Source organism: Nymphalis io, chromosome 20 (genome assembly GCF_905147045.1).
Source record: "Nymphalis io chromosome 20, ilAglIoxx1.1, whole genome shotgun sequence".
Taxonomy (NCBI): Eukaryota; Metazoa; Arthropoda; class Insecta; order Lepidoptera; family Nymphalidae; genus Nymphalis; species Nymphalis io.
In genome coordinates, this window is record NC_065907.1 from 2,256,587 (window position 1) to 2,282,992 (window position 26,406).

Sequence of the window (26,406 nt, forward strand, 5' to 3'; positions counted from 1 at the left end):
ACTTAAATTTTATACTGACAATCGATATTATATAATGTGTAAATCACAGCAGAGCAACGTCTACCATATTTTGTAAATACTGCAACGAAACTTCTTCACAATCTACTACCATCATAAAATAAAATTTTAATTGTCTATAAAAAATATTATAATTACAAAAAATCATTCAACAAGATAACTGTTTTCAACATTTTTACGATATTCCAATTGAAATCAAATCCATTGTTTGGTCAGCGTCGATTACGTTTGCATAATATTAAACGGTGAAGCGATTTTATCTTCATTTAAATTCGAACTTTCCTTTCAAATATTTGCCAACAGAATGTGTAAAAAAATTGTTCCATATACGATTTAATGAGCAAAGAATATATTTACCATAAATCTTATTTTAATAATGTTTTAGAATTATAAATACTCTTTGTAAATAGATATAAGTTTAACATTTGTAAATAGAATTTTAATGAAGATTCAATCGGATATTCTTTACGCTGATTTAAATTGGATTTGATTGAATCATAAGTGTGTATTTCAGTTGGTAAAAAAGATTAACTAATTGATTAATAAAATAAATATATTTTAATTATTATTACAACAACGTATATCTACGACGCATATATTATACACATAATAAACACAAGGGAGTAGAAAGGGGGTGGAAGAAACGTAATTCTGTTTGCCGTGATACCCCCAAGCCATACCCTATGGAATGTTTCACCCATTCAAATTATAAAACGATGATGTGTTAGTCCCATCTCGTATTTAGGTATGTTTACATTATTTTTATTTTCCTTCTTAAGTGTACAATAATATAATACAAATAAATCTCTTCGATGGAAAAGCAACCTTATACTTTTTTTTTTATTACATCCACAGGCTCAAAGGTGCCCGTGCTTTTTTTAAATTACAATTAGTTTTTTATTAAGGGAACAAATTTTAACGCACTGAGCGCTACAGTAGTTACTCTATGCTTACAATATTTGCTTACAATAACTTAACCACTATAACGGCACCAACGGTAGCAGCAGCTGGTCTTATTTTCCTCCGAAGGTCTTCATTTGGAGGGTTACCCGTACTGACCATAACTATATATATATATACATTTTTTTTTTTTCAATATATGTATTATCCTTACAGGCGTTATATTATGATATATTAATTTCATACATTTATTACATATTACATTTATTACATCTTATGATAATAATTTTATAATTTTATATGAGTATTTTTCTATTATTGGGTAGCGGACGTTGCACCATGTTTGATCAGCGAGAGCACAGCCTCTGCGACAGTGCTGTCGCGTTTGTGAATGGCCATTTTTAGGCTGTGCTCTACGATGGTCTTTCTTGAGACCGCCACCGCTCGGCCGATGAAACCGCCGATTGCATCGTCACCGTCATCCGTGTAGTAGACACAGGAGTTGGTGTGTCTGGTGATAGCTACTACCGCGTGAGGAATGCTTTCAAGAACTCGAAGCCTCACGCGTCTGGTCTGGATGATGATGACTTTGCCGTAGGTCTGTCCCTGCGATTCATGGATGGTCATGACGCGTGGCCCTACGTCTTTGCCATATCCCTGGTCCATCAGGAGTTTCTTTTCTTCCTGCGTGTGGACCAGGTATAGGGTTCCGGTTTGGTCTGATGGTACTTTCGCGCCAGTTAACCTATCCATTTTTAGGGAGTGGACGATGGGATTGGCTTCTTGGTGTTATATTTGCGCGTTGAGATGGGCCGCAAGGGTTCTAGGGCGTTCTCTAGGCGCAGGGCGAAGGTAATTGCGTTGTGGTCTGATGTTATGAGACTTCTATCCACTCTCCAGTCTTCCTTTCTGCCTAACAGGGATTGGCGGGTCAGCGTCACGTCCACGCAGCTGTACACCAGCTGCGTGGACGTGACGCTGCTCCTCGATAAGTTTCGAAGGTTGGAACATTACCAGTGTTTAGAATATGGAGGTCCATCTCTGTGATGAAGGCGTGATATTCCGCTCCTCGATGATCTTTGGAGCTGCTGCCCCACCAGTGGCTCCAAGCGTTCACGTCCCCTGCCACGAGCAGTTTCTTCGTTGGAACTTTGTTGGTGGCAGCCCTTATTTGGTTTAAATATGGGTTCAGGTCTTGGTCCCCCTCGAAGTAGACGGACAGGAGGCCTAGCTTTAGCTGGCCCGCTCTCAGGAAGACAGCTGCTACGTTCTCGGTGACGATTTGCGGGTCGTGTATGACATTCAATTTGTCACCGAATACAATTATAGCTGCCTTCACAGGTTTATGTCGATTCAGGGTGCACTGGATGACTTGCGTGCCGGGGTAGTGCTTCATCTCACCTGTCCTTCCTACATATGGTTCTTGGACAAGTGCGACGGTTATTCTCTTTTCCTGAGCCGTTTGGAGCAGTTCAGCCGTGGCCAGTTTTGAGCGTTGCAGGTTTGCTTGTAAAAACAAGATCCTGCCCGCCCCTCCGTCTGACCCCCGAGGTGGGACCGATGCATCAGTTTCCAGGGGGCCTTTAGTAATATTGGACCCTAGTCCTCGCTATGTGATCCCATTTTTGTCTTTCCTGGCACTCCGCACTGAAGGCCGTATGTGCCAGTTGTGCGGGCGCAGTTCACGCAGCGGGGAGCTCGGCTTTCCTCTTAGTGGGGCAGTCCTTTCCCGTATGGTCGCCACTGCAGTAGCTGCAGGTGTCACCTTTCGCCCTGCATAGTTGCTTAGTGTGCCCGTATCCCAGGCACTTGGCGCATTGGATGAGGGGGGGCTGGTCCTCCACAGAGCATCTGCCGAAACCCACGTATATTTTTCCCGCTTGCGTGAATCGTTTCCACGCCTCCGGGGACAACTCGAAGACGGGGTGGCATTCGTGCGGGTTCCGGGCTCACTTTCTGTAGCGAACCCTCATCCTTAGGTCTGCTTCATCAACGCCGTGCAGAAGGTGTTTGTTCTGTGATTTTGTGTAGTCAACGATCTCATCGTTGGTGAAACAGGCGAGGACGCCCCGCACGCAGACGAGGGGGTTCCTATTTGCTGGCTCCCTGATGTGTAATTGTTTGTCTGCTTCGACCCGACTCTGTATGAAATCCAGGTCCTCCTTGGACGCGCACCTCAGACCACCTTTTGGTCCCTGGCCTTTCGGACGCTGTCCACTCTCGCCCCGGTAATTTTTAGATCCAGGGTGGTCCTGATCTTTGTGATGACAATTTCACTCGTCTCTCCTGGATCTTTGGAGGAGATGATCAGGGTGTGGTTAGAGGGCTGAGGAGCTTTTGGTTTCACCGCTGTCTGTGCGAATGTAAGTGGGCTCATTGAGGGTTTTTCTCCCTTACTGAGCTCCTTTGCTCCCTTTTTTATTGAATTAAGGGTCTCTTTCACCTCCTGGACCGCCAGTTCTGTACCTAAGGACGGTCTTGGAGGTGAGGTGGCCTTGGACTTAGCGTCCCTCAGCGCATGTACCTCAGAGGACATGATGTCCAGTTTTTGTGACATTGTCTGTATATATGGAGACGGGTCTTTTGTTGTCGGCTGATTTTATATTCTCTGTTTGTCGGTTTTGTTGAGATTTGTTATGCTAGACTCGATCCTGACAAGTACCTTTTTGAGGTCGTCGATGCTTTTGGTAGAGGTCGTGAGGTTATTGTGTTAGGAGGGATGTGGTATTTTTTTGACAAGGGTCTTTGTTTTTTCGACCTATTGTCGCAGGGTGTCCAGCTGATTGCCAAGGCTGATTATATGTGACTGCAGCCCTGTGATCCCTGCTTCCATCCTCTCCCATTTTTCCTTGTCCGTTTCTAGTTCGGACGTGGTGTGGGTTGTGGTCTTTATCTTGACCTCCATCCTTTTTTGGGCCTCTCGGACTTCGTATATTGCTCTAAAGGGTTCTCCGGTCTCATAGCCGAGCCAGTTGCGGACCGCCTGAGCCTCCTTTAGAGTCCCGCTGATGTCATTGCGAGCTAGGTCTAATTGTTTGACCACTGTTCTTCTGGTCTCCTGGAGGTCTGCTATGTGGGCCCTCTCGACTCGCACCAATTCTTGTGCATGACGGGAGCGCTCCTTCTCCAGGTTGACCCTGTGCCTATTTTTCGAGTCCGAGAGGGAGAGGACTGTTTCGTACAGCCCCTGCAAGCACTCATGACAAGTGGCCTTGTACTCCCGCTTCTTTGGTACTGCTCCTCAGAGTTTGGCGACTGGGACGGAGTCTTTGGTTATATCGTGTCCGCAGCGGTGCCCTATGCGATTAACCACAACACGTGTTTTTTCGTTGCCGCTTGCAGACCACGTGGTTTTTAGGTTATTTTGTTGTCTCTTTGAACCTTTATAACTCCGCCGGTTGTTTTCCAATTTTTTCGGGAAGGGTGTCAACGGATAGGTTTTTTTCCGCTCTTTTTGGATATTATAAGATCTTTATTATTTCTCACCCTTCCTAGGAGCTATTTGCTTGGGAGTTTGATTTCTTCTCGCTCAAGAACTGTTGGTACTGGAGCGCCACAAACGCTTATCCCGGTGAATCAAACCTCAATTAATCACACGAACTTATTTTTGCAGTGAGTGATGAGTGGTTTTCGAATTTTTACGATTTTTTTCTGCGGGGCCGATGTTTTTCTGTTGACGTATATGCGAGTACTAGCAACCTTATACTTGTTCCCTGTAAGAACATTTTTCTTATTATTTTATTCGCTGATACAGAAACAGTAACAGCCTGTGAATGTACCACTGCTAGGCTTAGGCCTCCTCTCCCTTTTGAGGAGAAAGTATGGAGCTTATTCCACCACGCTGCTCCAATGCGGGTTGGTAGAATACACGTGTGGCAGACTTTCAGTGAAATTAGACAGATGCAGGTTTCCTCACGATGTTTTCCTTCACCGTTTAGCACAAGATGAATTATAATCACAAATTAAGCATATGAAAATTCAGAGGTGCTTGCCCGGGCTTGAACCCACGATCATCGGTTGATTCACGCGTTCTTACCACTGGGCCATCTCGGCTCGTTTGCTGATACGTAATAAAATATTAAAACAAATCCACACAAATAATACTACACGTATTACTTATCAGAACACCATCTTAATTTATTCACGTTATATCCACTAAGCTTCCTTTCAAAACATTGCAAAACATTTAGATATACGTAACTACGGTCCAACGTAACAGATTCTAACTATAACAATATTAAATTGCTGATAACCAACTTGGTCAGCCTAACTGCTGTTTGCTGTTTTAATAGTTAAACCGACGGTTAAACATCAGGCGTTTATAACTAGGGATGTCGGGTTATATTTTAATATCGATAAAATTGTATTTTGTGCACCCACGACCGTAATATAATATGTTATAGTATAGTGAGATCTTTTGGCTCTGTTTAGTGTCTTGTAATTCGATTACCTTGATCGTACGTGGTATGTCTGTATTTCTGTTTGTTACCTTATAAATACTATGCACTGATTGCTATGAAATTTGATATTAAGCAAGTATGGGATTTAGATAAAAAGACATAGATATATGTATTATGTGATATTTGTAAGTAAAATTGAAGCAAATGGAGTCGCGGGAACGGTGTTCCTTGTATGTGAATCCTTATACGTAAAAAACCTTTTTCTCAAAAATTATAGTTGCAAGTTTAATATATTTAATAAAATTAAAATTCCTAATTTATACACACTACTGCCGATTATATACAATTCGACACGACCGGAAAGAGTTCAGGCGCATGACCAATGACTTCAAAGGCTTTCTGAGGCACGGGAGTGTCCCTACACACTACCAAGCTTCGGACTGCTACTGAGAATTCGACAGAAAAACTCAATAACTTTTTATATATTATTACAGCCGCTAGTCCAACGAGGAAGTGATACGTACTTAATTATGATTGACTAATTAATGAAAATTCAAATAAAACACAATCAAGCAAGTATAATGTTAATTACATTCAAACGTGGTTTATATTTATAAATACCAACAGTTTGAACTCATTTGTACATCACTAAAAAGTACACGGACATAGCCGTGACATTCAAAATGCAATGTTTTGAATTCTACTTAAATATGTATGATTTTTTAGTAAGGTAAAAGTAGATGTATCATTTCTGGACAAAGCCTTCTTATCTCTAGAATGCTCGGAGCTTATTCCAACAAGCTGCTCTATTGGTTGGTGGTTCACATGTAACGGAATTTCATATTCTTTGGAATTATTTGAATTGAGAATATTTTGATTTTGTTGATTTTTATGTACATTTTTTACAATGAATATACATAACATAACATTTATACAATCAATACATTTTTTTTATCCTGGAACAGTATTCACACAAAGCCAAACTAAGCAGAGCTCGAACTATGAAAACCAGACAACTGATATAATATATATACTAGTTTTCTTTTGTATATGCATACTTATATAGATAATTATACCCAGACTCAGGACAAACACAAATGTCTGTCGTGGGTGGGAATCGAAAACACAACCTTTGGCGTGAAAGGCAAGTATCTACCAACCACGCCAACCGGCCTGTCAAAATGTCAAATGTAGTAGTTACACGTAGTAGCGATTTAATTGTATTTAATTTTCTCCATTCTGATTAATGATTGCAATTTGTATAGACATTGAAGATCGCTTACTATATACGCACAAATTATTCATCGTAATTTACGCGGATTGGAATCTTCATTAAAGTTATTTTCCAGACAATTACTTATATTGGCTTACTTAAATAGTTCTAACAATTTGTTATATTAATTAAACAAATATATCAGTAATAACACTCCTGTCACATTTGTAGCAAGACACACACTTCTTTGATTTTAGTGTGAATGAAACCTTCTTCCGGATTTTTTTAATAGGAAAGTGGACGAGCATACGGGCCACATGATGATAAGAAATGTTAACCATCGCTTACATCACCAATGCGCCAACAACCTTGGCAACTAAGATGTTATGTCCCTTGTGCCTGTAATTACACTGGCTCACTCACCCTTCAAACCGGAACACAACAATACCAAGTACTACTGTTTCGCGGTAGAATATCTGATGAGTGGATAGTACCTATCCAGACGATCTTGCACATAGCTCTACCACCAGTACCGGTTATTTTCAACAGAATATAACTTCAGTAGAATTAGTCTGAACCGAATTTAATTGTGTACCACGATGTTTCAAGAGTGCTTAATTGAATAAAGAATTATTTTATTTTAATAGTTTTTTTTTTATTTTATTTGAGTTGAATTCCTGTTGTCTTAGTACTCTATTGTGTTTCGACAAAATTTGATAGGAAGGTGTTGGATGACTTGAATCCTCAAGCGCTACCACCAGTTCGTAATGTGAATTCAAACGAGAACTGGCAAGACACTTAGTAGTTACTCTTTAAGAAAAAAATTACATGCATTTAACGGTTTGCAATTTTAAGTATAGGTACTTACCTTTATTTGTTATTTTGTATTTATAAAATAAAAATAAATAAAAAATGCCGCGGATGCGGTTTCATAAGATCAAACAATTTCTTGTTTAAAAAAGATTACATACAAAAAAGTTGGGGTATAATGTGAAACAAATATACATCAAAGGACCATTTAAGTTAGTAATTAAAGAACTTGGGCGTATTATCCAAGGTTCAAGGTTGCTTATAATTCAAGTTGATCCAATACTAATTCTAAGTTGTGTAGTGACAAAGTAACCACATGCGAACAAACCGATATGTTTGTAATGCAAAGCGCCAAAGTTTTGGTCACAAAATTTGCGGTTTAACCAAGGCTTAATTAAACGCTGACTGGGGCAGACCATTCGTTCCGGTGTACGAATAGCCGAATACCGTGTGTATGGAATGACAAATAATGGTCGAAATTGGTACAAATAATTCCTCTAATTTTGATTTATTCATAACCTTTCTTTTAAATCAAAATTTAATAATCATTTAAAATTTTATAATAAAGTTAATAAATCGTTTTAAGAGCTATTTATATACATTTTTAATAAAATTCTGCAATCTATACTGAAGTTGCCACTAATCAGGCTCCAATGGTTACTAAAAATAATCTTGGCAAATAATCTTATTAGTAAAGCCTATTATTCTGTTTCTGAATCTGACAAAAAAGCGTAAATTGAAGGATTGCTGGATCTCGTGTAAGAACTAATTAAATATATGTAATTTATACTATTTTATATTTAAGAAACAAAAAGGGTAACTGAGTTTCTTCCCGGTTCTTCTCGGTAGAATCCACGGTCCGTACCATTGGTAGAGCTTGATAAATTCATAAGTACTTGTAAAAGTCTCTATTTCATTTTCCATTTTCATTCAGATCTTAGAAATAGACTAATGAACAAGTACTTTAATTATAATTAATTTATAAGATATTATTATGTATCTTTTACGTGTTAGCTCAAGTGGTACTTAATAAGTGTTGGCTTAGGAAAAGGATGTAGACTAAGGACGGCTATCAAAATTTCAACATTTTAATAATAAACACAACTAGGACTTACTCAAAAAGTCAACAGTCCTAAACACACGCTTAAAAGTCCACACAAACGTATGGTAAACATAAAAAAGTTGATAGCAGGATAGTCTGAAATTAATAAATTAAACGCTCGAACCTCATTACAAGTTGCATACAATCTAAAACATTTTAATCATTTAATTCTCATTAAAATGTAATAAAATAATAAACAATGGATTGATAGGGTATACCCGGAAACGTATAATATTTTCGAGCTCTTGGTCGTGCATCTGATTTCAGGAAATGATCCTTTGAACCAATCCAAAGCAAAATAAAAATAAACATGACAAATATTATTCCTTTTATTATTTCAGAAAAATTTACGCTCTTCTATAAATCTCCCGATGATGACAGTAGATTAATATTTCGAACAGTTGATTAAATGTACGGTTTACAGGTACATACTTACATTGGTATTAAAAGTTTAAAAATAATGATAGTCCATTACTTTTAATAAGTTTTAAATATTCGTAAATATAAAAGAGAAAATAGAAATATTAGTAATGCCTTATACGTATTAAAATATTTTATAAAATCTTGTATCCGAGATGACGAAGTTGTTAGCACGGGTTAATACCCAAGCAAGATCTTCCTGTGCTTAAATTGTGTTAATTATTCATCTCGTATTCGGCGGTGACCGCACCGCTTCTCTTGCATGTGTCGATTAAAGGTTGCCACGTGTGCTTATGACCCGCATTGGATCAGCATGGTAGAATATACTTGAAGCCTTCACCTAAAAAGAAGAGGAAGCCTTAGGCCAACAGTGGAATATTTACAATGGCTCATTTACTTTTTCATTTATTGATCCTTGAAAAAAAAAATATTATTACTTGTTTGTATATTTGTTCTAAAACAACATTTAAAGGACTGAATGAAATATTTTGTTTTACACAAAACATGGTTACCCTATCCAAAAAGCCTTGTATATACATTGCTAATTTTCAAGTGAAATGCAAACATTTTAGAGACTAAATCTCTGTAATTAATTACATTAAAACAACGGTTACATTGTTTAATGAAACTGATATAAGTACATATATAAATTTAATATCGTACTTTTTTTTTCTTAATCTTTATTTAAGAGGGGTTTGGTCACCGAGTGAATGATCACTCGGTTTCAGAGAACTTTTATTTTGTGTATCAAAAAACGCTACTCCAATTTCATTTTTATATCATACTTGTCTATTAATATACTTTCAAAAAATTTAAAATATTAAGATAAGCATCTGACAAATATTTTTACAATTTTTACAGCAACAATTTTGTTTTATATCTAATGCCTTTAATTATTACACAATTATTATTATTATTATGATAACAAAAGATAACTATAAATTTGATTAATTACTTTTTTTAATCAAATTTAAATAAGTCCCTCCCGATCGCCCCCGACGCAAAGCTGCCCATAACACAGGCCGCCTGTACGGCAATGGACAACCTTTGTACCAAGTAAGACCCGGAGCGACTGTCAAATACCCTCTCTCTAAGGTGATAACCAACCTCCCTGATAAAAGTAAGGGCATCCGACCCCCAACATCATATATCATCATCATATGATTTACAATAGAACCAGAAACAAACTTATATGCATATTTATGATTTTCATTACAAAGACAGGTTAAAAATAACTCCACTCACTTACTTAGTTAATGTACCTTATAACTTTATGTTCGAAATAATTATGAAAATAAACCTATTATATACAAATTAATTTTATAATATTTTTCTCATAGGAAAATTATAGTCAATTAAATATGTCACATAATATAACATCTCCCGTATGGAAATCGACGAATACGATTTTTCATCTATTATTGTTTTCTGTGTAATAAATCTTATATATTATTTTTGCTTTAACTTAGTGATAGGAAAATTTTAAAATATTTAAAGACTTAATTTTTATAGAGGGATTAAGGTCAAACTTTCGACATGACCTCTTGTATTTGGCATATAAGGTAAAACCCCCTAAAATAAAATCTAAAATTTTGATGCGCAATTTTGCTAAAATCGAACATGAAGTTTTAATAAGGGACGCTAACTTACTAGACTTCACTTCACTTCACTGGTATACAGCTCTTCGTCACTTGATGATAAAGTCTCCCATTTTAACTCGTCAATTTTATCACTGTTCGATAAACATGCTCCACTGAGACCTGTTAAGATAAGACTGCCACCTGCACCGTGGATAACAAAAGGGGTGCGTATAGCCATGACACGTCGTGACCCGCGCCTTCCGGAGATACAAAAACGACAGAAGTACAGAAAATCCGCTGTACAACAGCGAAATATCGTTTTACTAGAAGATGTTTGTTTGAACAGCTTACGAAAAGAACCACAAGCTAACAATTCTCTTCCAGTCAATACAAACAAACGGCATTCCCTTCTAGCCAATCCTATATTTAACAGAAAATAATTATATACTGCAAATAAAATATTTTTGCTTCATTTAGAATAACTGTGAGCACATACACAAACAATACACGAACTTAATTACAATTGTGATAAAAATGAACACAAATAATATTTGTTATAACAAGTAAAAAACAAATAAAGTCAACTCAAGGCGGACTACATAAGGAAAGAAATTGTATTCTCCAAGATATTAGATATTATATAACATTGCAGCGCGAGAGAGTCTTTTAATCTTAAAGTTAAATTATATTTTACCTCTATGTGTAGAAGAGAAACTTCTTCGGGCACATTGACAGTTTATTTTTTATATTAATTATATGCGGACGGTCAAATAGGCCACGTGATGGTAAGTGGTCACCAATACTAATCATCCCTTACCTGCCGCCGCTTGGGAACTAAGATGTAATGTCCGTTTTTGCCTTTAGTTACACATACTCATTCACCCTTCCAACCGGAACAAAATAATCCTTAGTATTGCTGTTCGGCGGTAGAATATCTGACAAGGGAGTGGTACCTACTCATATGGGCTTACACAAAGCCCTACCACCAAGTGCAAGCTTGAAACAGAGGCAACAATGTTAGCAGGATTTCTTATTTAAATCACAATTCCAATGTCTCATGGTGTAATAATAACCAGCCCTTCTGTCAACCGTGGAGACAATAAGACACCCGTCTTGTATTTGTTTGTTCTTTATTAGAAAAAGAAACTGGACTTTAACTAGAATGCAAGTTTCAAATATACCTACTGAGATTGGAATTAAATACATATAATTGTATTTTATTTCATCAAATAAGAAGCCAAATTTACATATTAAGAAAAACATTGTCTTATTGCATGTATAAAAATATATTAAAGACTCTTAACATTCAAAAAATAAACAAAGTTCTGACGAAACAAACAAAAAAAAACTTTAACTTTAAAAACCAAATAAATTACTACTTTGATATAAATAACAAAAAACAACACCTTTAACTTTAATAACAAAATAAATAAATGAATTGTGAAAAATAATATAAAAAATACTGATTTTGGTTATAGATAAGTTAATAAAAAATATCTAGGACAGTCAATTGAAGTGAAAAGTTCCCACTCCATTTAAAAAAAAGTTAATTTGACCTTGGGAGCGACATTATTACTACATTGGTATATTAAAGATTCTGGCGTTTTATTATCAAATGGTGTGATTACACGCTCGCGAATGGAGTACGTGTTGTATTTTACAGATCATCATCCAAGCCAACCATCCTTAGTAAGGTTCCATTAGATGCCTTGAGAAAAAGTTTCAAGGTTTGGTCTATGTGCAATGCTTCTATTTGCGAGGCTCAAGATAACATACTGATAATTTACTGGTGGTAGGGCTTTGTGCAAGCCCGTCTGGGTACCACCCACTCATCAGATATTCTACCGCAAAACAGCAGTACTTATTATTGTTGTGTTCCAGTTTAAAGGGAGAGTGAGCCAGTGTAATTACAGGTACAACGGAAATAACATCTTAGTTCCCAAGGTTGGTGGCGCATTGGCGATGTAAGCGATAGTTAACATTTATTACATTGCCAATGTCTATGGACGTTGGTGACCACTTACCATCAGGTGGCCCATATGCTCGTCCGCCAACCTATCCTGTAAAAAAAAGCATCTATTCTGTAAGAAAAAACTCACTACTCACAACAGAACACCTTCGAACAATGTGATAAAGCAGTATGCGACAGTGATATTTAAAGGATACTCGTATCTAAATAGCGTATCACTGTAAGTTCGTTTACAACCTTTCGAGTGAGATACAAAGAGTTCTTATAAAATGGCACTACTGCCAGATATAGTTAGGAGCGCGTTTTTTAAATGAACAGGTGTTGAACATGAGCTGCTTCGCCCACGAGTGAGTGAGACAGATATTAGACACCTCTTGTTCTTTTCTGTAACATAACATAATATGCAAGCAAATATCATTGCATGTTAGAATATTTGGGAATCAGAGATACCTCGCTGGCTCTTTTTAGGGACTACTTGAGCAACCGAACTCAAGAAGTCAAAATTGGACAGTTTGTTAGTCGTGCCTCAAAAATAACTTATGGCGTACCGCAAGGTAGTGTCTTAGGACCTACCTTGTTTCTAATTTACATTAATGATCTCTGTAATTTAAAAATAAACAATGCTAAAATATTTTCCTATGCAGACGATACCGCAATTGTTTTTACAGATACTAGTTGGACTAAAGTTAAAAATACAACAAAAAGAGGTCTCTTCACTGTCTCTTGTTGGCTGAAGTCAAATTTACTGTCTCTAAATACAACCAAAACAAACTACATGCTTTTTTCCATCTATAATCGAACCCAGCCCGATAGCAACTATAATATTACACTTCATGTTTCCAATAGCATTAAATGTGAGGATTGTAATAACTGCTCCATGATCAAACGAGTGAACTCTTTCAAGTACCTTGGTGTGTTAATAGATCAAAGACTATCATGGGATGCACAGCTAGAAGCTATAGGATGTAGATTGCGTAAACTAATTTGGATATTTAAGATGTTACGCCACACAGCCTCTTGGGCCTTATTACATAAAATATATAAAGCTTTGGCGCAGTCAATATTGGAATACTGTATTCCTGTATGGGGAGGAGCTGCTAAATCTAAGTTCATTGAAGTTGAGAGAGCGCAAAGGCTTTTGCTAAAAGTTATCCACTTCAAGCCACATCGCTTCTCAACGGACACGCTATATTCAATGAGCCAGATACTGACTGTCAGACAAATGTATATCCAACGTATCATTCTTAAAGCTCATAAATCATTAAAATTCATTAAATCCAGTTCATTAAACAGAAGAATAAAACATAAAATTGCTGAAACGTATGGTGCTAAGACTACTTTTGCTAGCAACCAATATATAACACGTTCTGCCTACCTTTATAATAAAATTAATAAAATTCTAAACATATATCCCGAACAATATTTTAACGTCAAACAGAAATTATTTGAATGGTTAAAAACAAAAACATACGATGACACCGAATTAATTCTGTTTCATAAAACATAATCTAATCTACTGTAATCTACACATACACCCACCTACACATACACACACACACACACACACACACACACACACACACACACACAAACACACAAGTAAAATTCATTTTGATATAATGTTAGTTTACCTACTGATTGTGAGTTTTAGTATATAGTAAGATATTGTTTATTCTTTTTAAGAACATGGACAGAATTGTATGTTATGGGAGAGCGGGTCCTTCTGTCACGAGTATTATATTATACTCACTAGAGAGTCCCAACCTTTATTTGCTATGTACAACTCGATAAAGAATAAACTATTTTTTCATTTTTTTTCATTTTCATTTCAAGCAAATAAACTCAATTTCACATATATAATATTAGTTAGCATTATAATAACAAACAGAACTACGATTTTAAATATTATTTGTCCAATATCATTATTATCAATAAATTGTAACATATAAACTGAGTCAATATTAACGTAATAGAATTCCCTATTTGTAGGTCTGTGTATTGGTTAAAATATACGCGTATTTGGTTTGGACAATTAACTACCACTTTGTATGAAAATTATTTGTACAATTCAAATTTACCTATAATTGAGATATTAGCAGCAATGGGTAATTTTAATAGTTATCTGTATTTTATAATATTATATATAATTTATATGACGACTGAGGCAAATATAGTCCAGCGAATCATTTGAATCTTGAATGGGAATAATAATAATATCATGGGACATTATTCACACACGGCCATCTGATCCCAAATTAAGCGGAGCTCATACTATGGAAACCAGATAACTGATATACCATTTTTCTTTTGTAAATACATTATTATATAGATAATTACACCCAGACTCAGGACAAACAGACATGTTCATGCACACAAATTTCTGTCTTGGCTGGGAATCGAAACCACAACCTTCGACGTGAAAAGTAGATTGCTACCAACACTGCTGACCAGTTCGTCGCGTGCCAACTTTGACTGTGACTTTATTATGTATTATTTGACCGTATGCTGTGGTATTCTTGGTTAAGCCCATAAAGTAAGCGTTTGAAACGGAAATACATACTTAGATGTCCATAAATATTTAGCATTAACTCATAACAACCACCATTTCTCTTTTGATATATGAGAAGGCAGAAAAGCTGATTAAAGACATACCTCAGGATATTTTTCCTTCCTGCATTGTTTGTTAATACCTTTTATCTATTTGATAATATTACCATCGGAAAATGAACCCGTTTTTGTTTTTAATAATGGCAGAAATGAAAATGAAAAAAATCTAAATTTAAACTCATGATATACATTATAAGAGTCGAAATGGCATGGCCCACTCAAATCTTGAAGAAAAAAAACGCTCGCTATTCTCATAGATTTCGTTATTCGTCGGCGATGGAAGCTTCGTATCGAACTTGGATGAGAATTTGCCACAAAATGCACATTAGAACAGCATGGTGGAATGAACTATAAATCTTCTACTTAAAATGAGAGGACGCGTAAGCTCAACGATGGCAAATTTAAAGGTTAGTTAATACTGTTATTAAATATTCTTTATACAAAAATCTGTTTTAAAAACGTAATTTTTCAGATAAGTAGTGACAGCAAGAAGTAGAAGGAAAATACATGTAATGCCGACCTCTTCAATCTTAACTCAAAATTACTGTGATCTCGACTTTCCAAGTAAACATTTATTACTAAAATCCTTTATTGGAGCAATCATTTAGAAATATTTCATAATAATACAATTATTGTAGAGCGCAGTCGTAAGATCTTGGCAGAGAGACTTCGATATTGTGTTGCATTGTGCAACGAAATTTACTTTAGCTATATGGGGTGGAATCAGTACGTAGCTGAATAAACAGTTCCTTTGTGATTTAATGAAGATATATAAAGCAGAAATGGAATAGATATGTTGTATAAAGTCGAAGGGATTTATAAAATACAAGTTTCGTTCGCGATTTTACGTTCAATTTCAGAGGTATAATAATAATAATAATATCCTGGGACATTATTCGCACACGGCCATCTGGTCCCAAATTAAGCAGAGCTTGTACTGGAAACCAGACAACTAATATACTACATATACTACTTTTCTTTAGTAAATACATACTTATATAGATAACTACACCCAGGCTCAGGACAAAAAGACATGTTCATGCACACAAATGTCTGTCCTGGGCGGGAATCAACCACGCCAACCGGCTCGTCATGAGGTATGTTTTTTTTTCATCTATCGGTTCCAATCTCATTGATATAACGTGATTCAATCAAATTAAATCGAATCAAAATGTATTTTAATCAAGTAGGCCTTAACAACATGTTTTTTACGAGCTGTTATTATATCTAACTTTACTTTTTCATACTATTCTAATTTGTAACAAATAGCCACAAAATAAGCTTTGTATTAAAATGGATTTAAAAATATTACTCATTAGTTTACGAACGCCAGATAGCAGATTGTGATAACGAAAACAAATTTAAAAATGAAGTGGACAGACATAGCCTGGTACGATTTCATTATATATATCTCGATAGTAAAGCGTATTTCTTAATAATGTGCACCGATTCAGCTCCGCATCGCGGTTGATTGGACGCTGAATCTTCTTTGAAAACGTTGATTGAATTTGTTTATATTTTATTTTACGCTTCGTATAAGACAGTCGATAATTCGCAAGACTGTATGTATGTTCAACAAACTTTGAGATGCACATAACTTAATATTATTTGTATGTAATTATTAAATCCTATTTTATTTTATTTATTTAGTCAATTAAGTTAAATGGATGAATGTATTTGATTTTTTTTAGTTATAATGTTATGTAGATAATTTATAATGATATTGTTATCAATTATTATTGTAATATGATTTTAATTTATTTATTACCGTATTTTAATGAGCACCGGTTACACCTGTTTAGAATATAATGTAGCTTAAAATTGTTTCTGTTATTTTAATTTAAGTCATGATTGTATTATGTTTGTACATTTACATTTTATTAAATAAATGAAAAAAACCTAGATAAGTCCGCCGTCATAGCGTATTGTTAAAAACAAAGCTTATTGATGACCAACGTTTTGTGATGAACGCGCCTTAAACACATGTATACGGTGCATTAGTTTAAGTTTAGCTGTTGCTTAGTTCGCATGTGTTAATAAAAATGGCTGACAATTTAGAACTCAACTTTTTAATTTCACTAGTGGAAGCACGTCCCGTTCTCTGTCCTCATTATCGGTCTATGTTAGATAAAACCTGTATTGGAAACGATGGTTGCTGCCGTGTGCCGGCGCGATGCACTGTACACGGCACCGTGCTGCGGCACAAAGCCGCGCCGTCTCCCTGCAGCGACTTCGTGCCGTTATATGGTGGCTGGTGCCGCACCGTAGACATATATCCACGGCCTTACTGGTAAAGCCAACTCGTAGACCGTGACGGCCAACGGTATAGCCACTCTTATGCCGCCATGCCTCTCCGTCGCCGCTCTCTAATCCCTAATTGTATGTACATGTCGCGTTTACTATTTGCTTCGTTGATATAATACTTTAATAATAAGAAAAATATACTTAATTTTATAAAAAATGTTTTGAACAGGCATAGGGTGCCTGGCATCTGAGACTTGAGCTTCCCCGCTCACATTCAGGCGAAGTAACGAATGGAAATTAGTATTATTTTTATTATTTCCTGATCCATTCCTGAGCTTTCAAAGTCAAGCGTGTTACGCAACGTAGTTATTCAGAAATAAGGCAGCAGATAAACCAATAGTTGATTGCTTTCGACGTACCTACAATGATTAATTGAAAATTAGCACCGAGAATAGATAACAAAAAAAGTTTATTCTTTACCATATTGTTCATAGCATATTTAAGGTTGGGACTCTTTAGTTAGCACAGTACTATAGTCGTGTCGGAGGGAATATCTTAAAATGTATGTAATGTACGAGTATTTAACAACAATGAATAAAAAATCTTTAATTAATATAATTATAGAAAAGATGATTGAAATTAGAGATTAAATGCATGCGCGTGTGCTGTATATGTATGTTTGTTTGTATGATTACAGACATTCGAGTACTTATAAAAATTAATTAACTTTTCATAAATATTTCAATTGAATTAATGTACAATTAATATATTAACTGCAAATTGAAAAACAAATATGTATTGAACAATTGCATTATCTACTAAATTTTGTTTCGTAATTAAAATTTATATATGCATCTTTCTAAGTAGAATATATCAAAGATTTTTTATTTAAAACATAGGTTTAATTAGAACATATCAAGGATTTTTCTTTTAACAAATTCATGTTTAAACTCTAATCACGTAGTAGAAAATTCTAGAAACAGAGACTTAATCCAGTTACAATATAAATAGAGCATACTATGTGACTTTACTAGACATAATTATGTATATTTAATTAATATATACTGTATGTACATCGAGTTTAGATTAGGTGTACATGATTTATAACCTGCTTAAAAATTACATTGAAAACTTATGTAATTGAAAACTATGGTTTTTTTTCATGGCGTGTACTGCGATTTTTATTCGTTTCTTTTTCTGACGTGTTTCTACGCTACTTAAAAGCTAAACATTCTGCCAATGTCACATTGAATGAGGAAGACATCGTGTTTATTTTTTTAAACTCTATTAATTCCGACGACGACTGGCACGTAACATTAAGTTACAAATTGTAGCTACTCCATCTACCTCACGCATGGGTACTAAATTGTCGAAACATTTTAGTGAGCAGACATAACGGTAGATGGCGTTTGTAACGTATATACAAATAAATGTAATTACGAAATTATTCATTTAAATTGTTTTATATTTAATTTTATATACATCACATTATGAAGTTTATATTTAGAAGCCACAGTCAATATTTTGATTTCTTTAAATATGTTTCTTATATAAACTTTGGGCGTTCTTATATAAAGTTCGTATCGATATCGTTCGCATTACCCCAGAGCAGAATGCCATAAGATTGTGAAAATAACCAAAATGAACAAAGCAAGTCGTATCTGTCATCAGTCTAATTTTCTTAACCGCGAATGGTGCAGAGCTCAGTCTACTCGCCAACTCATTAATATAAGAGCATAATAGCTTATAATCTATCACTATAGATACCAAGATATTTTTTAGATTTTTCACCTATTTATTTTTATATTATATAACCCTTCGCTTCGGATTCGCACGGATAGTCTAAGGGTGTACAAAAATAATACATACATATAACTCTATTCGTTTACGAGTTAACGCCGGTAAAGCTCCCAGTTTTATAGATATATTCAGCAATTAATGTCATATTTCAGACAATTTACTCAAAACCTCAACTTAAATACTCACACATGTATCACTCTATCCATTGGTGAAAACCCTGTGAAAATCAGTTAGGTAGTTTTTGAATTTACCGCGTACAGACAGACAAACTGAAAGTGGCGAATGGACTTTCTTTTTAAACAAAATATATTAAAGTGTTATCATAATTACAACAACACATTCACTATTGAATATTTTATAAAATATTAGCACCGTAATATGCTCTTGCTTGACTTGTAAATACGGACAGGACAAATAGCTCGTAGACGCTATTATGGCGATCATCACGTAGCATCTGTAGCGGACGCACGTGTCTTGGACCTACTGATGCCACTAATAGAGCAACGAACGAAAATATATAGATATAGATATTATTTCGTTTTTATGTTAACAGAGTAGAATGTCACGTAGATTGTCGTAGAACTGATAATTATATCTGTTCTACGACATTTACAACGACAACAAACAACAAACAAACGACAAGACTATTAAGTCTTACAAACTAGAAGTGAAAATAACTTTTTTTTAAATAATACAATGCTTATTGCATTTTAATTTATAATAAGAAATACACAAATAACAAACAGAACAATCTTTAATTACTTTAAATGCTAACAAAACCAACTAAAATGATAATTCAGGTAATTGTATGTTCGAAGCCCGTAAACTTCGCGCCAAAAGCAATATTCTTGTGATATGACGGGCGATGACAAACTTTTCTTTTTTTTTTTAATATATTCCGGCACAAGGAACTGATACATTTGGTCAAAGATTGTTAAGAATAGTCTATTAAATTGCATCTTTAAAGACTACGGCTTATTAGCTAGATTATATTGGCTCTAGCTTAGTGCGAAAAAAAAATTCAAGTTTTTCCTCGAGAACTTCTGGCATAAGACAATTAATTTGTACAACGAAATAGCATAAACTTACTTTCACGACTAATTACTTTTTATGCTATCCCTATTTTTATATTATTCATAGGCCACTGCATGTCACAGCCACAAGGCCATAGAATTGCCATAGAACATGAGTGTTAGATTTTGAAAACCTTGATATTGTAGCCAAAAGTCCCCAAATTTGGGGATGAAAATGATTTTTCATTACTTGTAGATGTTGATAATTAAATGCTTGTGTGTTTAATGTTATATTTTATTTTGCTAATGTGTGGATTTTCTCCAATACATGTTTTGTCCTGAATAAAGCTTTGTTTAATTTTTTACACAGGTGAGTTTCTTATATGTAACAACGTACTTTTTACACCATGATTTCCGAAAACATTTAAGGAATGATTACTGGAGTGAGAATAATTTTGAGGACACCCTCCTTCCCACGTCTCGCTAATCAGTACAGCAGAATCACCATCGTGACTGCCGATCTCCTCAGGGCATCATAACTAGTCCAATTTAAAGTTAACACAAACTTGTACTCTAATCTACAAGATAATAGTATAGTATAAAGTTTATAAACAACTGCATAAATGAAAATATCAACACCCAAACCTTTGATATACTATTCCCAGAATCAAGTAAAGGTATGCAGATTTTATGATAATGGAATAGATCATAGTACTGGTTGTATAATGGATATATAGCGTTATAAAAATCCAATAAACCGCTAACCGCATTAAACCAGTAAGTCAATTAATCTGTCTGTAACGATTATCATAAATTAACTTTTGGATTGCTCGTAAATGTTCCCTAATTTTATTTCCTACTCAATAATCAAACAATTAATGTCATATTTATTGTTATCGTCATAGTTACACTATTTAAAGAAATACAAAATATGTTAATCGATTATACGCGATAATCGCGCTGTATACCCTGTAGAGGTTAAACCTATTTCCCCTCATAAGAGAGACATATTGCGAAGCCAGCAAAGTTGTGTACGTGAGAAGAATACTTAGTTACTTCGCAATGAATTAAGAGCATCCTGGAAGCGAGTTTTAAAGGAAAAGTCCATTAGCATCCAGAATGCTAAATAATAGCTCGCCCCGTCCGAGATTTTTCCGGATAAAAAATTACCGTCGCTTTGTTTAGTCAAAAAATTTATAATTCATTTTTTGTAATAAACATTTTTTTCATAAGTACATTTCCTTGTATCACGCATATTTCTTCGCGATTTTTATTCGCACGTGATTTTCGGGTCTAATGACAACTTATACAATTCATTACGTAATTAGGCGTTGGATGAAGTGAATACTTACGTCGGTCATGAACATATTTTTTGAACCCTATATATACAATCTTCAAAATGACAATCAAATTCTGATATCCTCAAAACGTAAAAAATATTACTCGAATTATTATAAAGGTTATCCAAACCTTTGATTACAAATTCCGGTATTTGCTTTGTACTAAACAAACTGCCGTTGGCAAAGCTAACTCTTAATCATTCTGTTCAATTTCTGTAACTACCTGAATATTTATTGTAGATAATGTTTATCTAAAAGTAAAGTCAGCAGCAACATATCTTCCAATAAATATAATATCTTCCAATGTTGGGCTTAAGCTTAAGGCTTTGACTTTTTTCTTAGAAGAAGCTTACTCCGCTGCTCCGATGAGGATTGGTGGATACACATTTACAAGATTTTCATCCAGCACATTCAAGTTTCCTCACGATGTTATCCTTCACCACCGAGCCTGAAATAAATTATAAATTTAAAGCACGTGAAAATTCAGTTGTGCTCGCCAGGACTTGAACTTATCTCACCACTTTGGTTGGATTTTCTTTAAAGTTGATGTGTGGGAGTAGAAAAACTAATGACTGGTCGTGATCTGCACAAAACATACAAACATCAATAATAAGAAAACTACAAGTACATGAATCTAAATCTATTATTTAAAGTAAAATAACATTTCTTTAAACTAAAACGAGCTTAGCGAAAAATCTTCGAAAGTTAAAAATACAGAATTTTTAAATCCCTACCTACCTGCGCACTATAATCCGTGATTTTCATTTTGAGATTCAGTTTCAATATTTCATATTCTCAGTAGTTAATTTCAGCTTAAAATAATATTTAAACGGAATTGTTAAAATATGAAATTTAAATAGCGTTCATTTAAATCGAATCAAATTGACGTTTAAATTTATTATCTCTGCTAAATTTCAGTTGCTTAATCCAAGCTGCGCCAGTAAAACGTCCCAATTAAAGAGGATTCTTTAATGCATTACCATAGAATGGAGTTAAAATCGAATTTAATTTTGTAGCTTAATTTCACTCTTGAAATAGCGATAACGATTTAATCTATTATCTTAATAAAATTTAATTTAAAATTAAATTGAAACAAGATATCCCAGTGGTCAGAGCACGTGTATGTTATCTGAATATTCCAGATTTCACTGACGATTCACCAGGCATGTTGAATTCGTAGTTATCATTCATTCAGCTATGGAAACCATAGGAAATTTGCATACTTCGGATGAAAATTTGACATGTCTATATATTCAGTATTGGAGTAGCGAGGAGTTCCAATTCTTCACCTCAAAAGAGGGAAGGGACCTTAGAAGTGGGTCATTTTCAGAATATCACTTTTATATTATAAAAATGTATAATTTATATTATAAATTATAATATAATATACTATATTGGAGCAGACGAGTCCTAGAGTGGAGACCGCGAATCGGCAAGCGCAGCGTAGGGCGCCCTCCAGCCAGGTGGACCGACGACCTTAAGAAGGTGGCGGGCACCAACTGGATGCGGAAGGCGGAGGACAGGGAGCTTTGGCGCACCTTGGGAGAGGCCTATGTTCAGCAGTGGACAACGATTGGCTGTTGATTGATTGATTTGATATTATAATAAATAAAAAGAGATTTTTATATTTTAAGAATAGGTACTAAGAAACCCGTGACACCACACTCCTACAGGTTATGAATGATATAATTAAATTATATATTAACAGCTTGTGAATGTCCAACTGCTAGGCTAAGGGCTGGGCTTTGGAAATATTGGAGCTTATTCCACCACGCTGCTCCGATGCATGTTGGCGGAATACACGTGTGGTAGAATTTCAGTGAAATTAGACACATTCAGGTTTCCCCGCAATGTTTTCCTTCACCGTCAACAAGGTATAAATTATAAGTACAAATTAAGCACATGAAAATTCAGTGGTGGTTGCCCGGGTTTGAACCCACGATCATCGGTTAAGATTCACGCCTTCTAAAAACAAGGCCCTCTCGGCTGCAATAAAAATAAAACAATAAATTAAAGAATGCTGCAATTAAAAAAAGAAAACAAAAATGATCACTTTATAATATTAGCTTAAAAAGGAAAAACAATTTTAATGACATCTTAAAAACAAATAAATTTATAACCTAAAATATTAAGGTCAGTATTCTATTTTTTTTAAATCTTTTAATACAGTGAGTAAATAAAATACGTTATTTTTCTATATTAACTAAAATCAAAAGTAAATGACGAATTGTCGCTCTTATTTCTTGAGGTTTTATTAAAGAATATTCGTGATACCTTATTTGCTCAAACGTTGGTACTACTGCGTACTAGACATTTAATGACAGTGCGCATGCGCGAAATGAGGCTTCGACTCGCGCATGTTCTTCCGTTCTTGATCCTTTGTCATTTACTTACAATTTTATTGGTATTATTAGAAGAGCTTGAGGTTTTTTGGTGAAGTGAGAATACTCAATAATGATTTTGTGATAATTCTCATAGCACATCTTGTGCATCGTGCATTAAATATCTTCGAATGAAGAAGGTACATAATATTTCTTAAAACTCACAAAAATCAGTTTGTCCATCTATTGTTTTGAATGTACTGTATAATACTAACGAGATATGTAGTCACAAATGCGATCGTCTGTAAAATAATCATTTAAGTAACTTTGTATTCTTAAGCAAACACACACACATACAAAAACTAGCAACCGCACACGCACATTTATGGATTCACACATTTTTTAGTTTATCATATCTAAATTACATTTGTAATAATATTATGAATAATTGATTGTGTTACATAAAATATTATTTGTATCACCATGCTGATAGTAGTAGCTTTAATTACAGTTATTACAAATCATGTCAGAAGTAACTGCATCATGAGAAAATCTGAATATCTTTCACATGTGTCATCACCAATCCGCATTGGAGCAGTGTGGTGGAATAAGCTCCAAACCTTTAGGAAAAATTATATCTATACATGTAATATATTTAAATAATAATATATAATTAAACAAATACCTTTGACAGAAGTGATCGTTGAACTGTATACAATTGCAAAGGCGATATAGTTGGTTTATTTAAAATCAGCTGTTTGTACATCAAGTCTAGTTCCAACCTGATCGGTCTCCCCACAGGAGTCATTCCGTAAATTAAACGTGTTAGCCCAATCCGTATCTCAACAACCTCAAAAAAACATACAGCAATAAAAATATTTTCACACATGCTTTGACATTCTTGTGTATATTTTATTTATTATGAACTTTCTAAGCTAAAAAATATTTAATTCTATATACATATATATTTTTTTCTAAAATGTAGAATGTAGGCTACATTAAGGGTCTTCGCTATTTAACATTCCAGTGAATTATTAAACTCCAGAGTTTACCGAGGCACAGGAGAGGAGGTTTAATCTCTCTTCGGTTATATCAGAATAACGTACCACCAGATACAAGAGAAAAAGACAAGAGATTGCCACGATGCAATTTCCTGTACAGTTCCAAGATTTTAGATTATTCGCCATAGGAAAATTTATACGAGAGCAAAAAATTACCACGAAACTGATGGAATCTCAGATTTCAACTGATTCAAATGAAAGGCTAGAGAATCGTTACAAATATCGTCACTCGGTGGTAAGGCTTTGTGCAAGCCCATCTGGGGGGATACCAGCCTCTCATCAGATATTCCACCGCTAAACAGCAATACATAGTGTTGTTGCGTTTCGGTTTGAAGAGTGAGCCAATGTAATTACACTGTAGACACAAAGGACAAAAAACTTCTTTTCCTACGTTGGTGGCTTATTGGTGATATAAGGAATGGTTAATATATTTTTTAACATCGCCAATGTCTATGGGCAGTGGTGACCACTTTACATCAGGTCGTCCATTTGCCCATCCGCCTACCAATGCCATAAAAAAGTATGCATAACAGAATTAGTGTGAAAGAAAATTCGCAGGGAGACTTATATTCCATTTACTTACCATATGCAACTTATAGTTTGATCAGGTATTTGTTTCTAAGATCTTACCTCCTCGTTTATTCGATGACATGGTTCAACAAAAAGCAGCGTCGTACTTGAATACAATATTAACCAGATCATTTGAAATAAAATTTTCAAAGCTCGATCATTTGTAGCTAAGAAAACAAACTTACATAAATAAATAAATATAAACTATTTTAAACTTATTTTAACAACGCTTTTATTTAAATAATGATAAAGAGGGTAGTATTATAAACGAAATCGATTTTTAATAAATATTTTGACTTGTAAAGTTTTAAATTCCAATGCCGCAGTGCTATTCTGTAAGAACTCAAGAAAGTGACAACCGAACCGAATGTCGGATATCACTTTCGGAATGACCGATTTTCGCGATGTGATTCGAGTTAGCTCTTATAGAATAGCTCTACGTAAAATTTACAGACAACAAATCAAAAGCTTCCACTTCTTCTCATGAAGAAAGTGTGAAACTAATTCCAACACGATGTTCCCGTTTAAATTGCTAAATTCCAATAAGAATTATGTATTCCCCATAACAATTTTTATTTAATTTTTAATATATATTATTATTATTATTGATAGAATGCAGAAAGTTTTTTTTTATTTAGTTCTGATCGTCAGTGACAGATCAAATAGTTGACATAATACGAATAAAACGTACCAAGAATAATGGCATCTATTAAGCTACAAAAGGACATGGTGAGGCACACAATAGTATTACAAAATAACAGAAACATGGTGCCACCGCTATTCTCACTCACAGCTGAGACTAACTCACAAATCGTAATATAAGAGTTCGTTAGAACACGGACACCTTCTGATTTCGACCGGATAGTATTGGCTGTTATGGAATCTGTAATGAAAGAAAAAACACCTACCTAACTGAAACCATTTAACAAGTATACATTACTATTCAAATTTATTACCAGAATTCAGTCCGTCATTAAGTTGAAGTAATTTTTTACTGATTTTTCTCAGAACTTGCTGTATTTCTAATTGTATACAAGC

General features: G+C 34.7%; 1 protein-coding gene across 1 annotated transcript; it reads right to left on the reverse strand.

Annotated features, from left to right (window-relative positions):
• Positions 1–2,600: 2,600 nt before the first annotated feature.
• Positions 2,601–17,291, reverse strand: LOC126776601 (uncharacterized). The gene is made up of 5 exons (XM_050499248.1): positions 17,211–17,291; positions 3,687–4,105; positions 3,581–3,599; positions 3,101–3,478; positions 2,601–2,831 (listed from the first exon to the last, which is right to left on the reverse strand). Exons 1-5 carry the CDS (start codon positions 17,289–17,291, stop codon positions 2,601–2,603), a joined length of 1,128 nt encoding a protein of 375 aa, XP_050355205.1.
• Between the last annotated feature and the right edge of the window lie 9,115 nt (positions 17,292–26,406).

What these genes read in the sequence shown, in the direction of transcription:
- LOC126776601 (XM_050499248.1), bottom strand. Translation starts at nt 17,291, where the DNA reads ATGTCTACGGTGCGGCACCAGCCACCATATAACGGCACGAAGTCGCTG. An exon ending in CGGCTTTGTGCCGCAGCACG is followed by an intron (nt 4,106 to 17,210) that starts GTGCCGTGTACA and finishes GAGTGCTTGCAG; the next exon opens with GGGCTGTACGAAACAGTCCT. An exon ending in AGGCCAGGGACCAAAAGGTG is followed by an intron (nt 2,832 to 3,100) that starts GTCTGAGGTGCG and finishes CCCGTCTTCGAG; the next exon opens with TTGTCCCCGGAGGCGTGGAA.